Source organism: Schistocerca serialis, chromosome 4 (assembly GCF_023864345.2).
Source record: "Schistocerca serialis cubense isolate TAMUIC-IGC-003099 chromosome 4, iqSchSeri2.2, whole genome shotgun sequence".
Classification (NCBI taxonomy): Eukaryota; Metazoa; Arthropoda; class Insecta; order Orthoptera; family Acrididae; genus Schistocerca; species Schistocerca serialis.
The window spans coordinates 708,281,934-708,297,773 of NC_064641.1; the positions used below are offsets into that span (position 1 = coordinate 708,281,934).

A 15,840-nucleotide genomic window follows, 5' to 3' on the forward strand; every position below is an offset into this window, starting at 1 on the left:
AGCAGTTTTGTTTTTCTTGTAACAACGCTATTTCTGAAAAGTTGCATATTTGCAAAGTAAGCTCTGTTTCCTGCTTGTATTCTTTCCCTTATATCCTTTCCAATACTGTTATCATTTATTATTAGGGCTCCCAAGTAGTTAAAAGAGGACACTTCTTTGAAGCATTTCCCATTGATGTTTAGGTTTTTAGGGGTTCTTCTGGCCTCAGATTGTGACATTACCATATATTTTGTTTTGTTTTCATTTACTATGAGGCCAATTTTTAAGGCTTCGGTTTCCATTGCCTAATATGTTTCCTTGGAGTGTACTGATATTTCTTCCTACTATAGCAATGTCATCAGTGTACGTACATATCTGGCTAGTTTTCATAAATATGGTGCCTCTTTTGTTGATTTTATTTACTACACTATGCAGGGCTATATTGAACAGGACAGTGGAGAGACTATCACTTTGCTTCATGCCTTTATTAAAGTCAAAGCTTTTACTCGTTCTGCTAAGGACCTTTACTTCTGCTCTTGTCTCTGTCATTGTCATTCTGATTAGCCTTATTAGTTTAGCACATATACCAACTTCTTCCAGTACTCTGTATAGTTCTTGCCGATCTATGCTGTCAAAGGCTTGTTTGAGGTCAATGAATAGGAAATGCAGGGCTAGTCATATTCATAGAACTTTTCCATCATTTGTCTTATCTCAAATATTTGATCAGGTGTTCCTCTGTCTGGTCAAAAGCCACTCTGATATTCCCCTCGTATGCCTTCGGCACACTTCTGCATCCTTTCATTTAATATACTTGTGAAGATCTTACAAGCTGTGCTTATGAGTGTTATACCTCTATAGTTTTCACATGCTGTTCTGTCCCCTTTCCTATACACGGGGATTATTATTCCAGTTTTCCACTTATCTGGCATAGTTTCTGTTTCCCATACATCTGATATTAATGTTTTCAGTTCCTTTATTACAGCCTTACCACCAGTTTTTATTAATTCAGCGATTATGCTGTCTTCCCCAGGGGCTCGATTGTTTTTTGACTTGTGCACAGCCTAGGAGACATCTTGTAGTGTTGCCTTTCTTGCCTCATTGGTACCACTGTCTGCTTCCAGCTCCATTCTTTCCTCCTGTGTGGCTATCTCTTCATCTTCTAGGCTGGTGCTTAGTGTATCTTTACTCTGCCCATCTTCCGACTACCTGTTCTTCCTCCCTTATCATTTTCCCATCTTTACTGGACCAGGCCATTGTTTTTGGCTGGAATCTATTCTTCATTTTGCCTACAGCATGACAGAACTTTCTTATTTCACTCTGTTCCTTTAACTCTTCTTGTTCTTGAAATTTCTTCTTAGCCCACTCTCTTTTCTCTCTCTCGCACAGTCTGTTAGCTCTTCTCCTTAATTCTCCATATTGGTCCACATTATTTCTGGTTTCTATCTGTAGTACTTTTGTTCTTGCCCTGTTATTTTCATCTATTGCTGAGTTGCAATCTTTATCAAACCATTCCTAGGTTCTTCTATTCCTTCTTATGCCTATTATTTCCTCTGCAGCATCTTCAAGGGCTTTTTCAATCCTGTTACTCCTTTCGTCTACTCCTACTGCAGTCTTTTCATTACTCGACTTAGTGTCGACTTAGTGTTGCTTGGTATTTTTTTTTTACTTCTCAGGGATTTTCAGTTTGTCTGTATTCCATTTCATCATCTTTTCTATAATGTTGCCATTTGTTAGTGACAGCTTCTCTCTCAAGAGTGATTTTATCACAAAGTGGTCTGAGTCACAGTTTGGCCCTCTGCAGCTCCATACATCCATAACTGACGTGGAGTGGCGTGCAATCACTAAAATATGGTCAATCTGACTGACTACTCCATTGACTGCATACTTCCAAGTACCCAGATGGATCATTGTGTGTAGGAAGAAGTTACTTTTAATAATCATATTATTCCTTGCTGCGAATTGGCATAGTAAGTCTCTCGTCTCGTTGTTTTCTTCATGTAGTGAATATTTCTCAGAAACTCCATATGGATGTTCACCCCCCCCCCCCCCCCTATTTTTGCATTAAAATCTCCTATTACTAGCATCAAGTCATATTTAGGTAAAGCGCAGCATCCTTTTTCCAATTCTTCGTAGAACTGTTTTTAATTATATCCTCTGTTGGTGCATGTGCATTCACTATTGATATATTCCTAAATTTCCCTCTTAGTCTGAGTCTGCACATCCTTTCATTTATAGGTTCAAATTCTAGAAGGTTTTTCCTGACTTCCCTTGTTATCATAAACCCTCTTCCAAGTTGGCCTGTTCTTTCTTCTGGCCCACTATATACCAACAAGTACTCAGATTTATCTATCTGCCCATTCCCATGCCATCTTATTTCCTGTAGCCCTATGACATCATACTTAAATTTTAAAATTTCATTGACTATTTCTTTCATTTTTTCCAGGTTGAAGCATTGTCCCCACATTCCATGATGCTACTGTCATATCCTTTATACGTTTCCTTTGTCAGGGTCGTGACACATGTTTTCCATTCAGTTTCCAAGGCTTCTGTCAAATTTCTGTAATATTCTTCTTCTTTTTATTTATTTTTTTTACAGTATGGGGTTATTAGCCCCATGCCCAACACCCAACTTGGAGGACCAGGATTTGTATTAGGTTTGCTCCTCCAGGGAAGCTGGCTTCACTATGCTTCTACAGCCCTCTGTGCCCTATATTGTGGGACACACTTAATCTGACTCCTCAGTTGAGACCAATCCCGTTTGGGTGACCCTCGACTTCAACGAAGTATGCAAACCCTCCCGTCCAGCACTGAAGGTGCCTACTATAATGTGGTGTCCCCTTGGAGGGCATCCATTTTATTGCTGTAATATTATTGGAGATTAATGTAATCCTGACACAGTGCAACCAGTTGTCAATTTCAATGATATATCATTGGTAACAAATGGTACTAGTACTACGGAAAATGGTGACAGATTTTAGTATGGTCTCTCCTACTCTTTAATTACACTACACATATTCTCTGCTTTCTATGCTGAATGGGACGTATACATTTACTACACCTAAAAAGCTGATAGAGAATCATAACCTAACAAGCTCATCTGGCTGAACTGTCAGTAGTGCTCATAGTTTTACCTTAATGGGATTTTGTGTTAAGTATAAATGCTGAGAATGCTTTTCATTGCTTGAGCAGTCACATAAACAAGAAGTTATTAAGACTGTGCCTAACATGACTGGGTAGTTCTAATATATATCAAATGTAGACCTACAGAATGTATTCGAGACGTTTTACAGAAATGCGTATTTTCTCACCTCACCAGTCATAAAACTCACACTCACACTGGCAATTACGTAAATGGCTCTAAGAGCTAGGGGACTTAACATCTGTGGTCATCAGTCCCTTAGACTTGGAACTACTTAAACCTAACTAACCTAAGGACATCACACACATCCATGCCTGAGGCAGAATTCAAACCTGCGACCATAGCAGCAGCATGGTTCTGGACTGAAGCGCCTAGAATCACTCGGCCACAGCGGCCGGCAATTAGGTAAACATCGCATATCGCCCACCTGCATTTTTCAATGTGGTGCATGATAAACATTACACTGCACTACCAGTCAACCTACTATCACAAACTTTACTTGGCTTTCACATTCATTGGCTTTGTCAACTATCAACCAAACAGTCACCTTTCAACCTAACCTAGATCTTTGACAGTGCCACAGATCAGTCTGTCACCATAACGAAGAATGTTAAAAAAATGAACACTAATGAACTTGTGCAGAAATAAAAACTGGAGGGAGGGATCATATGTACTTATCAGATCCAAACCCAACATGGATAGTCACAAAATGATAATTCTTACTTGGTAGAAACCTAAATATTGTTAAGTAATTACCTCTGGTACATACAAATTCGTTAGTGGCACAGACAATGGTAGACCACCTCAAGTATTAATTACTAAACCGTATCATTGATGATAAACATATTTGGAAGTAGTGTTTTCATAATTCAACTCACGTTACCCATACACATTATATTTATGCAGCAAGCCCCTAACAGCCCATACTCTGGATTTAACTTATTATCTAATAGTGATTTACACAGGGAGGAAATTCACTTAATACCACAGATAAAGTAACAATAAAATCGTCTGTTTTTCAGTGGAAACCTCATTTACAGGAATAAGATAAAATACACAGCTCAATTCAATCTGTTTGTGCAACTGGAAAGCTGCAACATACATTTAACTAGTGTAATCCGCAGAACAGGTAGTTGTTATGATAATATATTTAATGATTCTCGTTTCACGAAATCGATAGCTTTGGTCAGGAATGGAAACACAATTCTTATCTACCGACATCATACTAAGCTTGGATTTTTCAAATCCCTTCTACAAGTTCTTTTGTCATAACTTTCATACACTTCACAAGGAATTCTGATCGAAAAATTGGCTGCATAATGACAAAACAATATCCTCCCGGCAACTTTCCTGAAAACTTCGGCCTTCAGCATCAACGCTACGATAGAATCGCCGTTAATGCTTACGTACCAGGCGTTGAACTGAAACACTTTTGAATGGTCTTTCAAGTATCTCGAACCATGCTGTGGCTTTTTCCTGTGCCTCGTGTGGCACAAACGCCGAAATTTTGGGTTTATAAGCTCCTTCACAAAATTTCTGCCCAACACAACATTAGCCAAATGTAAACACATAGTTCCGAAGAACTTAAATAAGTCACAATCTTTACCAGGCGTTGTGCTGAAAAACTTGGTCTTCATCTGTCAAATATCTGTTCCCAAATTGTATTCGTTTACTATCACTGTCAGTGCGGCCTCTTTCCATCGTACCAAAACAACAGCAAATTGTCAACAAACAAACAGGTGTTTGAAAGATATTTTACACATCCCGCTGCACGGAAAGATCAGTTTAAGGAATACTTTGCGAGCAGCGATCAGATACGAAGCTGTCAGTGGCGCCACTTGACTCCACGTACTGCAGTGGCACCGCTGTTGCACTTGTGAACATCAAGTTCTCAGTGGCGTCACTGCAGTGATACCACTAGTTCCCATGCCACCGTCGCTCAATTCGCACTGTACTAATTTTCCTCCTCCAGTAAATAGTCCCATTCGATTGGTTCCATCATTTCGAAACACCGACATTCTATCTCAGTTTTAGTTGAATAGCTGCTGCCGCTGTCCATTCGATTTAAGTTTTTTTAATTGCGTGACTGACAAACTGTCAAAAAGGGCTCAGCAGACGCAATTTCTGCAATTATACAAATAATGGGCTTATACTGTTGTGTAATTTTTGTATAAATGAATGATATAGCTCACAATATGGGAAACAATGAATGAAAAAATAAAATAAATGTGGAAACAAAAAAGATTCATACAAGGATTATAGTTTGAAAGACCAAGTATGTAGGATTTGTGAATTACATTTGGGAAATAGTCCCTGATAATGATGTGACAGTCCTAAAAGTAAAAATTAGGGGTATTTTAAATGCCCACATTAAAGAATACTATCATCATCTTCGTATCTGTCCTGTGAGCCAGGCAGGGTTTTTATGGACAATTTGGCTCCATTTTGCTCTGTCTTTGTATACTTCTTGTCTTAATATTTTTTCAAGTTTTCTCCTGTAGTCTTCAGATCTTCCTCAGTTTGATCCATTCACCTTTTCCGGGCTCGTTTTATTGATATTTTCCCCTGTACATTTCTATCGAAGTGTTGTTTTGGCAGGCAGTTATCCTTCATCCTCTCCAAATGTTTAAACCACTTGAATCATGCAGTAGACCTTACCTAGTTTCTCAGTCATTGACACATCCACTTGTATCTCTCCTCTAATGCCTTCATCCCTAATTTTATCTGTTTCAGTCTTGTACAAAGCTGATCGCAAGAACTTCATAACTTCATTTGCATGTTTCTAGCTACCTTATTAATTACACACACTCCAACTTGTATGCCAAAATCGGCATACTATATAATTCTAAAATCTCGTAAGAATGGTGTGTATGCAGATGATATTTGCAAGCTGACCCTTCTTTGGTTCGCTGTACCATACAGTATCTTTCTCATGTAATGGTGTTACTCTTATAAGTATGTTCAACTACTCCCTGGTGGTCGTATTTCGAAACATCAGCATTCTGTCTCAGTTCCTGTCACATAATTGTTACTTTGATCCTTTCATTTTCAGTTCATTTTCACTTCCTTACTGCAAAAATTTCAGAAAAGTGCTCAGAAGGTACAATTTCGCAGTTAAGGTTTAACTTTTCGTCGATGATGATATTCTTAGAGACAAAGCACTGACTGACTTGAAGCCATGTAGAATGGGAAATGAAATTGTAAAATGAAGGAAGACACTGATACTGGAGGAACTGAACTCGAAGACTCTTGAAGATGGGCGTAAACTGTTCTAAGAAAGCCTGTTAAATAAGTTTCAAGAACTGGCTTTAAATGATATCTATAGTAATATGTTATGGCGTATAGTCAAGCGTCGGCACGTCAGTCGGTAACGAGAGAGCAGAGAGGGCTGTGCAGAAGGCATCAGCCACGGCCGCCTGTATTAGAGGCCGGAGGACTGAAATGTGGCAACGTTACGTTAAGGCCTACCGCATGGCTGTGGCTATGAGGTAGCGAACAGAAGCAGTTGTTTACGTACTTTCGCGGTGTCTGTTTTATCCGACATTACAGTGTAATTATGCTATGCTGGACTCTGCAAAAATTATAGCAGGTAGTCGTGACTACAGTAGAAGATATAATACAATGTAAGTATACAATTCTGTGAAGTTTGTAGTGTTTTTACATGTATATGTGCAAGTGTGCTACGTGAACGACTTTCGTCTACACAATTGCAACAAAAGTTCTACTATATTCTAGACACAATTCGAAAATAAAGTTTTGAATTCATAAGGTTAGCATCAGAATCTTCTCCTAAGTGATTTGCCGGCTGAAGTGGCTGTGCGGTTAAAGGCGCTGCAGTCTGAAACCGCAAGACCGCTACGGTCGTAGGTTCGAATCCTGCCTCGGGCATGGATGTTTGTGATGTCCTTAGGTTAGTTAGGTTTAACTAGTTCTAAGTTCTAGGGGACTAATGACCTCAGCAGTTGAGTCCCATAGTGCTCAGAGCCATTTTCCTAAGTGATTTGTGTTAATATTATGAATATTTCTACACATTTGATTCTATTGTAGATTTGTGTTTCGTGATATCCAAGCAGTAGAAAAAAACCAGTCCACTCAAATTCTCATTTGTTATTTTTACATAATAGTATTTTGATTTAAGATGTTAGCAATTAATGCATCATTCTATTTGCAGATGCCAGAAAAATGTTGTGTTCCTGGTTGCAACAGCAACTACAAATCCAGCAATGAAGAGGGTTACATCTTAGTGTTCAGATTCCCTACTGAAGAGGAAAACAGAAAACGATGGACAAGAAATATCCCCAGAAAGGACTCGACTCCATCAAATGGAAGTGTTGTTTGCATTAAACATTTTGAAGAAAGTGACGTATCAAGAGTGGAGATTTACAAGGATTCTGATGGGAACTGTCACGAGTTTCCTCATGAAAGGCCAGCTTTTACCAGAAGCTGTGCCAAAAATATTCCCTGGGTTACCATCGTACTTAATTAAGGTGCAGCCTCCAAGAAGGTGTTTGTCATGTTCGTCATTTATATAGGAAGGAATATCATAACACATTCCAAATAACAGACTGAAACAATTGCAAGTCTGCAAATAATGTTAGTAGGCAACTCAAAAAATTGTTTGCTGAACTTGTACATCCAAATCTCGGGTAAGAAACGTCATAATATGAAGAACATGTGAGTTATTGAAAAGTTCATCGTTGCAAGGAAACGAGAATAAAATGCGTAATTCCGACGTAAAGTCGGCGTAATACTGCGAGAAATTAGCTTTTCTAAGTTACTGTCTTATTTATAGGGACCAAATCTACAAAAAAAAAGTGATTGCGTATATATATGTGACTCGTCTTCTCCATTCGACGAAATCTAAACTTTAGTCTCGGCCTAGCTGGTCACGCTAGCCGGCCTAATGACGTCACAGGCTACGTCGTCGTCAGCTTGACGACTCCGGCCTCTAATACAGGCGGCCGTGCATCAGCCAATTGCACGCTGACTGACCTCTCTTCAGGACGACATTGCGACAGCAGTGGCCTCTATGCGAAGAGAACGTAAGTGGCGCGCCCGACTGCCCGTGGCACAGTTCTACGAGAAGCTTCAAGACCAGCGACCGGAATAGAAGTATCAAAGCTCATTACGCTGCTTGTACATTCTATGTTACTCAAACTTGGAACTGTATATAATGAAGAAATGTATTATTTGCATGTCGCTATTTGCTTGTGACACATCTATGTATTTCTCAAAGTTAGGTTTTATCATTTACTTTTCGTAATAAAACTCCTTAATACGATTTGCTTGAATTGTTGTCTAGCGATCTGAGAAGGCAGGTTTCCTAGACATCCCACATTCGACCACTAGGCAGGATTCAACTGAATGTACTACAGTCCCCTACATGTTGCTCACATAGGAATCGTGAGGATAAGGTTAGAATAATTATTGCTCGCACAGAGACATTCAAACTATCATTCTTCCCATGCTCCATATGTTAATGGAATGGTGAGAAATCCTAATACTGGTACAATGGGATGTACTCTCTGCCACGCACCTGACGATGGTTTGCAGAGTATAGATATTGATGTAGATGTAGAAGGAGATTAGGGCTTAATGTGCCATTGACACTGTGATTATTAGGGAATAAGCACTTGCTCGGATTGTTTGAAGGATGTGAAAGGAATCTCCTGTGCTCTTCCAAAGGAACCATCCTAGTATTTGCGTTGAGCAACTTAGAGAAAAACAAGGAAAATCTAAATGGGGAAGGTCAGATGCTGATTTGAACTGTTGTTCCCCCAGATATGAGTACAGTGTGCTAACCACTGCACCACCTTGTTCAGTGTAATGAAACTGTCTTTTTCAAAGGAACCATCTTGGCATTGATCTTAAGCGTATCAGGAAAGCTACGAAAAATCTACATTTCGATGGCTGGATGAGGATCTGAATTGCCATCCTCTTTAATATGAGTCCAACATCCAACTATAACATCATTACACTTAATGGGAGTGATGGAGAGATCATGATGGAAATGGATTTGGGTACAGACTAGAATAAAAGACATGAAAATGAAACTGAGATGGCCAGAACTAATAACCAGGAGAATGTATAGTAGATCAACTAAATGATATTGTCTGCTGGATTCTAAGAGATAAAAAAAATAGCAAGGTGTCATCCAAATGGAAGATAGGTAGATGATACTGGAAAGCATACAGGAGGAGCATGGATCTATACAGAATGAAATTTTCAGTGTGCACTGATATGAAACTTCCTGGCAGATTAAAACTGTGTGCCGGGCCGAGACTTGAACTCAGGACCTTTGCCTTTCACGGGCAAGTGCTCTACCAACTGAGCTACCCAAGCACGACTCACGCCCCGTCCTCACAGCTTTAATTCCGCCAGTACCTCGTCTCTTACCTTCCAAACTTCACAGAAGCTCTCCTGCGAACCTTGCAGAACTAGCACTCTTGGAAGAAAGGATATTGCGGAGACATGGGTTAGCCACAGCCTGGGGGATGTTTCTAGAATGAAATTTTCACTCTACATCCGAGTGTGCGCTGATATGAAACTTCCTTAGAGATTAAAACTGTGCGCCGGGCCGAGACTCGAGCTCAGGACCTTTGCCTTCTGTGGGCAAGTTTGGGAGGTAGGAGACGAGGTACTGGCGGAATTAAAGCAATGAGGACGGGGTGTGAGTCGTGCTTGGGTAGCTCAGTTTGTAGAGCACTTGCCCGCGAAAGGCAAAGGTCCTGAGTTCGAGTCTTGGCCCGGCACACAGTTTTAATTTGCCAGGAAGTTTCATTGATCCATACAGTTTAAAGGCTGCAATGCTTGCAGAAGTTTAAAGACAGGCTCTGTCTAACACTCAATGTCAAATTGCTTACAATCATGATGAAGGTTATGATGATGATATACTAGTTACTTAATTTTATGAAGATATCGTCAGTGGTATGGAAGAAGATGCCAAGCAGAAACAGGTACAATCTTGCAATGTATACCGTTGATAGGTAGAAATACAGTAGTTATCTACAACATGGGGTTGTTTAAATATCTTAGTATAAACAGAAGTAAAGTGAATTTTACAACGGATTAGTTATTCACAGTGTAACAGTTTATTCCATTAACTGAATTCTTGTAAAAACTCATTGAAAAAGGATGAAAAGTTTTATGAGACTCAGCACAACTAAAGTTGGACAATTTGGATGCTGTACTAAAATCCTTATAAAACTCCATCTGAATATTGGCCTATCTGAAGATTCAAAGACCACATTGACATAGGATTTGGTCTCTATTATGTGACAGATGAAAACCAAAAAAAATATGAGCTGTCATCATTTGTGAGTATTTTTACAGCCTACTTAAAAAGATTAATAATAGAATACTTTTAATGGCACCATGTGCCTGTCATAATGTTTTTTTTTTTTGTTAAATCTGCATTAATTACTGTTCCAGGGAAAAGTACTGGTGCTAATGCTGATGATATATTTGACAGCTTATATCCTAAATAAATCTGACAACTCCAACGAACTTACATTGTAATGAAAGCAAATGCTCAGCTGCAACAAGAAAAATTAATCATAGAAACAATTCTTACACTTTCACTCTACATTACTGTTGTGTTAGTCCCACATGAGAAGTGGGTTAGATCCTGTGGAGTTTAGGGGATTACAAGGGAGCTAGTGTTGATTGAAACTTTAATTTGCTCATACTTCATCCCTGGATGACTGAGCTGGTACAAATGATGTCTGTGAAAGAAAGACAAAGATCTGAAACTGAAGTACAGTTGAGCAAACCCTTAGGTTAGAGCCGGCCGAAGTGGCCGTGCGGTTAAAGGTGCTGCAGTCTGGAACCGCAAGACCGCTACGGTCGCAGGTTCGAATCCTGCCTCGGGCATGGATGTTTGTGATGTCCTTAGGTTAGTTAGGTTTAACTAGTTCTAAGTTCTAGAGGACTAATGACCTCAGCAGTTGAGTCCCATAGTGCTCAGAGCCATTTGAACCTTAGGTTAGAAATGTTATTTAGTAATGATTTACATGAGCTGCAGCTCCTGCTTGGGTGCTATTTGGTAACTTGTTAGCATATATTCATTTCTCACACTTTCTCTTCCTGTACAAGAAACCATGACTTAGCAGCAGCTTTAACATTTGGGGAAAATGCTATCACTGTCACTGTTTTAGTGTTTGTAATTCTTTTTATGTATATATTGTGTCTTCACTTGTGTTTGTCAGTGTGGAAGTATATTTTTGTTCCTTTCATGCTGAAATCACACACACATACACTCCTGGAAATGGAAAAAAGAACACATTGACACCGGTGTGTCAGACCCACCATACTTGCTCCGGACACTGCGAGAGGGCTGTACAAGCAATGATCACACGCACGGCACAGCGGACACACCAGGAACCGCGGTGTTGGCCGTCGAATGGCACTAGCTGCGCAGCATTTGTGCACCGCCGCCGTCAGTGTCAGCCAGTTTGCCGTGGCATACGGAGCTCCATCGCAGTCTTTAACACTGGTAGCATGCCGCGACAGCGTGGACGTGAACCGTATGTGCAGTTGAAGGACTTTGAGCGAGGGCGTATAGTGGGCATGCGGGAGGCCGGGTGGACGTACCGCCGAATTGCTCAACACGTGGGGCGTGAGGTCTCCACAGTACATCGATGTTGTCGCCAGTGGTCGGCGGAAGGTGCACGTGCCCGTCGACCTGGGACCGGACCGCAGCGACGCACGGATGCACGCCAAGACCGTAGGATCCTGCGCAGTGCCGTAGGGGACCGCACCGCCACTTCCCAGCAAATTAGGGACACTGTTGCTCCTGGGGTATCGGCGAGGACCATTCGCAACCGTCTCCATGAAGCTGGGCTACGGTCCCGCACACCGTTAGGCCGTCTTCCGCTCACGCCCCAACATCGTGCAGCCTGCCTCCAGTGGTGTCGTGACAGGCGTGAATGGAGGGACGAATGGAGACGTGTCGTCTTCAGCGATGAGAGTCGCTTCTGCCTTGGTGCCAATGATGGTCGTATGCGTGTTTGGCGCCGTGCAGGTGAACGCCACAATCAGGACTGCATACGACCGAGGCACACAGGGCCAACACCCAGCATCATGGTGTGGGGAGCGATCTCCTACACTGGCCGTACACCACTGGTGATCGTCGAGGGGACACTGAATAGTGCACGGTACATCCAAACCGTCATCGAACCCATCGTTCTACCATTCCTAGACCGGCAAGGGAACTTGCTGTTCCAACAGGACAATGCACGTCCGCATGTATCCCGTGCCACCCAACGTGCTCTAGAAGGTGTAAGTCAACTACCCTGGCCAGCAAGATCTCCGGATCTGTCCCCCATTGAGCATGTTTAGGACTGGATGAAGCGTCGTCTCACGCGGTCTGCACGTCCAGCACGAACGCTGGTCCAACTGAGGCGCCAGGTGGAAATGGCATGGCAAGCCGTTCCACAGGACTACATCCAGCATCTCTACGATCGGCTCCGTGGGAGAATAGCAGCCTGCATTGCTGCGAAAGGTGGATATACACTGTACTAGTGCCGACATTGTGCATGCTCTGTTGCCTGTGTCTATGTGCCTGTGGTTCTGTCAGTGTGATCATGTGATGTATCTGACCCCAGGAATGTGTCAATAAAGTTTCCCCTTCCAGGGACAATGAATTCACGGTGTTCTTATTTCAATTTCCAGGAGTGTATATCCATGTGAAGGTAATCAGTAGTAACATGCATTTGGATTACTTCATTTAACTTGGAAATATTCTAGACTGCTTAGGCAAATAACATATAGAATGATAGAAACTATACGATTTTGAAAATCATTTCAGCAGATGGAATTAATTTTGTGATTTTCAGTGCAAAAAAGTTTTATACAACAATAGAGGTACGTCAGAGTAGGTGATGTGCCAAACTGTTACTGAGATTTCGATTTGTGTGTGGATGACACAGGAACTGAGACTAACAAAGCAAAAGAAGAAATGCTGGACTTTGTTTCCAAATGTTCCATTACAAAGGAAATTCCGGGAGTACTGCTCAATTTTAATTTTTTCTAAAATTACACAAAACAACAGGACTGAGCCAAGTAACAGGAAGAAAGCACAGATGGATAGTAGAAATGACCCACAAAACTACCATCAAATATTCTTGACATTCACTTGTTGTAGAATCAAATAATCTGAGCTTAAGTATAAAGAGGTGTCTGGAACAGAACAATCTGCTCCATGTCAATCAGCACAGATTCCAAATACACTGATTATAAGAAACCCAACTCCCACTTTTCTCACAAAATTTCCTGACAGCTATGGATTAAGGCAGAAACGTAGGTGCAGTGTTTTTTAATTTTCGAAAAGCATTTGACTCAGCACTAGAGCTACATTAATTACTGAAAGTACAATCACATGGCATATCAAGTAAAGTCTGAGACTGGATTGAGGATTTTTGGTAGGGAGGATGCATAATGTTTTCTTGGAAGGAGAGACATTGACACATGTAAATGTAATGTCAGGTGTACCCTAGGGAAGTAAGTTGGAATTCTTGCTGTCCACGTTGTATATTATGAGCCAGTGACAATGTGTTTAGCAACTTGAGACTTTTTGCAGCTGAGACAGTTATCTATACTGAAGCACTGTCTGAAATGAGATGCACAAATATCCAGACAAATCTTGATAACATTCCAAATTTGTGCTAAGATTGGCAATTAGCTTCAAACACACAAATATATGTAAAACTGTGCACTTCACACAAAGAATCAGTCAACTCATACGAACTCCTGGATGTAACAGTTTGTGGCGATATGAACTGGAATGATCACATAGGCTTAACCAAAGTAGGAAACAGACTTTGATTCATTTGCAATGTAGTAGGAAAATGTAATCATCCTACAAAGGAGATTGCTTAAAAACACCCATGTGACCCAACATAGCATATTGCCCAAGCATGTGGATCCCATACGAAACAGGACTAATAGTGGATATGGAAAGCATATTACAGTAGCCGAAAGTTTTACATTATATATTATTAAACTGTCCCTGTGTGCATCAGTAACATATTAAGTCAAAGTAATCTCGCGACCGTAAATTGCATTTGAGTGTGGCCTTTGCATGTTCTGTAAAAAGATTAAACGCACCAACAGGAAGAACTTAAGGAGATCAGTCATACACAATTATTCATTGAAGCAAAATGCCTTTGGATCATGATTATTCAAATATGTTTCACAATTTACTTTTATTCATAAGAAAAAGGAATAATAATTTGCCCATTATCAATTACAAAATTATCAGGGTCGTTGCGAGGCTGTTTAAATCGACGTTGCTGTGAGACAAACGGAACTGGCTGGTGGACTTGGATGAGCGCTTTAGTACATTCTACCGAGTGGTGGTGAAACTGCTACTGGCATGGCAAAATACAAACTGCAGACAGCTGGCAGCATCTTGAAGCAGTGTGCGGGCAGCAGGCAGGTGAGCTACAGTCCACTGGTGATATCTCCCAGCAGCATGCGTGCAGCAGGAAGTGCCCTCTTGGTAACACGTGTTTTCTATCGCATTTCACCAACAAGTGCCCTCTGTCCCATCTTGCCAACAAGGTGATCTGTCTGTGTCATCCAAAACTATGTCCCTGTGCATGGCCATGCACACAATTGGCTGGCTTATATTCTTCCCTAGCCAATCAAGTTTAATGTTCTGTGCCACTCACAATTCCAATGCCTAGACGTCCACAAGTAGATTTCATTACAGGTGGAATTCATTCACTGCACAAACTACATGTCACCATTTATGGATAGATATCTTGTTTCAGCTTCCAATTTCTATACCACACATCTCTCAGCAATAGATCATGCACAATTGCTTAAAGGCACCAACAGCTAGCACCCTTTCTCTTATTAAACTTCATATTCACATCGACATTTCACATCCCATAAAGGATCTTGTTAAGAGCGTTCTAGTGTATGAGAGTGGCTGTCTAAGGGATTGAGGGCTCTCTTTGGTCGGTTACCTGCCAGAGCCGTGCACAGAGGCTCACCCTCCAAACTGTGGCCACAAAGGAATATAATCATCTCGGGCCAAGTGAACCCGCGACGTTACTGCATGGGCCGAGCAGTGTTGTACAAAAGCATAGCTGTGCAACAGTCTCAGCAGAGTCACGAACAGAGGCACAGCCCATGTGACACAGCCAAACTGCTCCACACTGTGTGACCCTGTGACATCAGTGCAAGGGCAGACTAGTGCTGTGTTCAGGCACTGGTGTGCCCATAGACTTACTAAAAATAACTAGACCGCTCAGGAGTTCTAGTGTAGCGTTCCCACTTTGAACAGGAAGGGAGACAGAATTTGTGGGGCAACAGTATGAAAATATGTTTCCTTCTTGAGCTGCTTTCAATTGCAGTATCAAGAATGGAAGAAAAACAAGGATGGAAAGAATGCTACATTCCTGGTTATTTCTTCCTTTCCAATATTGCTTTTGTGAAAACTTTACTGAAAACTAATAATTCTGCTTTACACAGCTGATCTGTTCTAAATGCTTGTGTTTGTTTAGGCTCCCTCTTTCCGATTATTGACTCAACCACAAATGGATGGTTGCAACCTGCAGAGAGAAGTTTAGACGCACAGTAAATCATTTACAGTGGTGTGAGCGTTCTGAAGAGAGTTGCTACCTTGAAAATTACCTGAATAGAAGGCAACTAAAGGACGATGCTGTACCCACAGTATCTGACTTTCCACCTCATTTGAATAAGGTACAGTATCC

At 41.1% G+C, this 15,840-nt stretch overlaps 1 protein-coding gene across 2 annotated transcripts in view; it reads right to left on the minus strand.

Annotated features, from left to right (window-relative positions):
• Positions 1-4,879, minus strand: part of LOC126473224 (tRNA N(3)-methylcytidine methyltransferase METTL2) — a 44,473-nt gene extending 39,594 nt beyond the window's left edge. The window contains exon 1 of one of the 2 annotated variants that reach the window (XM_050100135.1): positions 4,725-4,879. In XM_050100135.1, coding sequence (XP_049956092.1) covers positions 4,725-4,819 — 95 coding nt within the window. In that variant the 5' untranslated portion in view covers positions 4,820-4,879. The other variant, XM_050100133.1, reaches the window with a different exon arrangement.
• Positions 4,880-15,840: the final 10,961 nt, after the last annotated feature.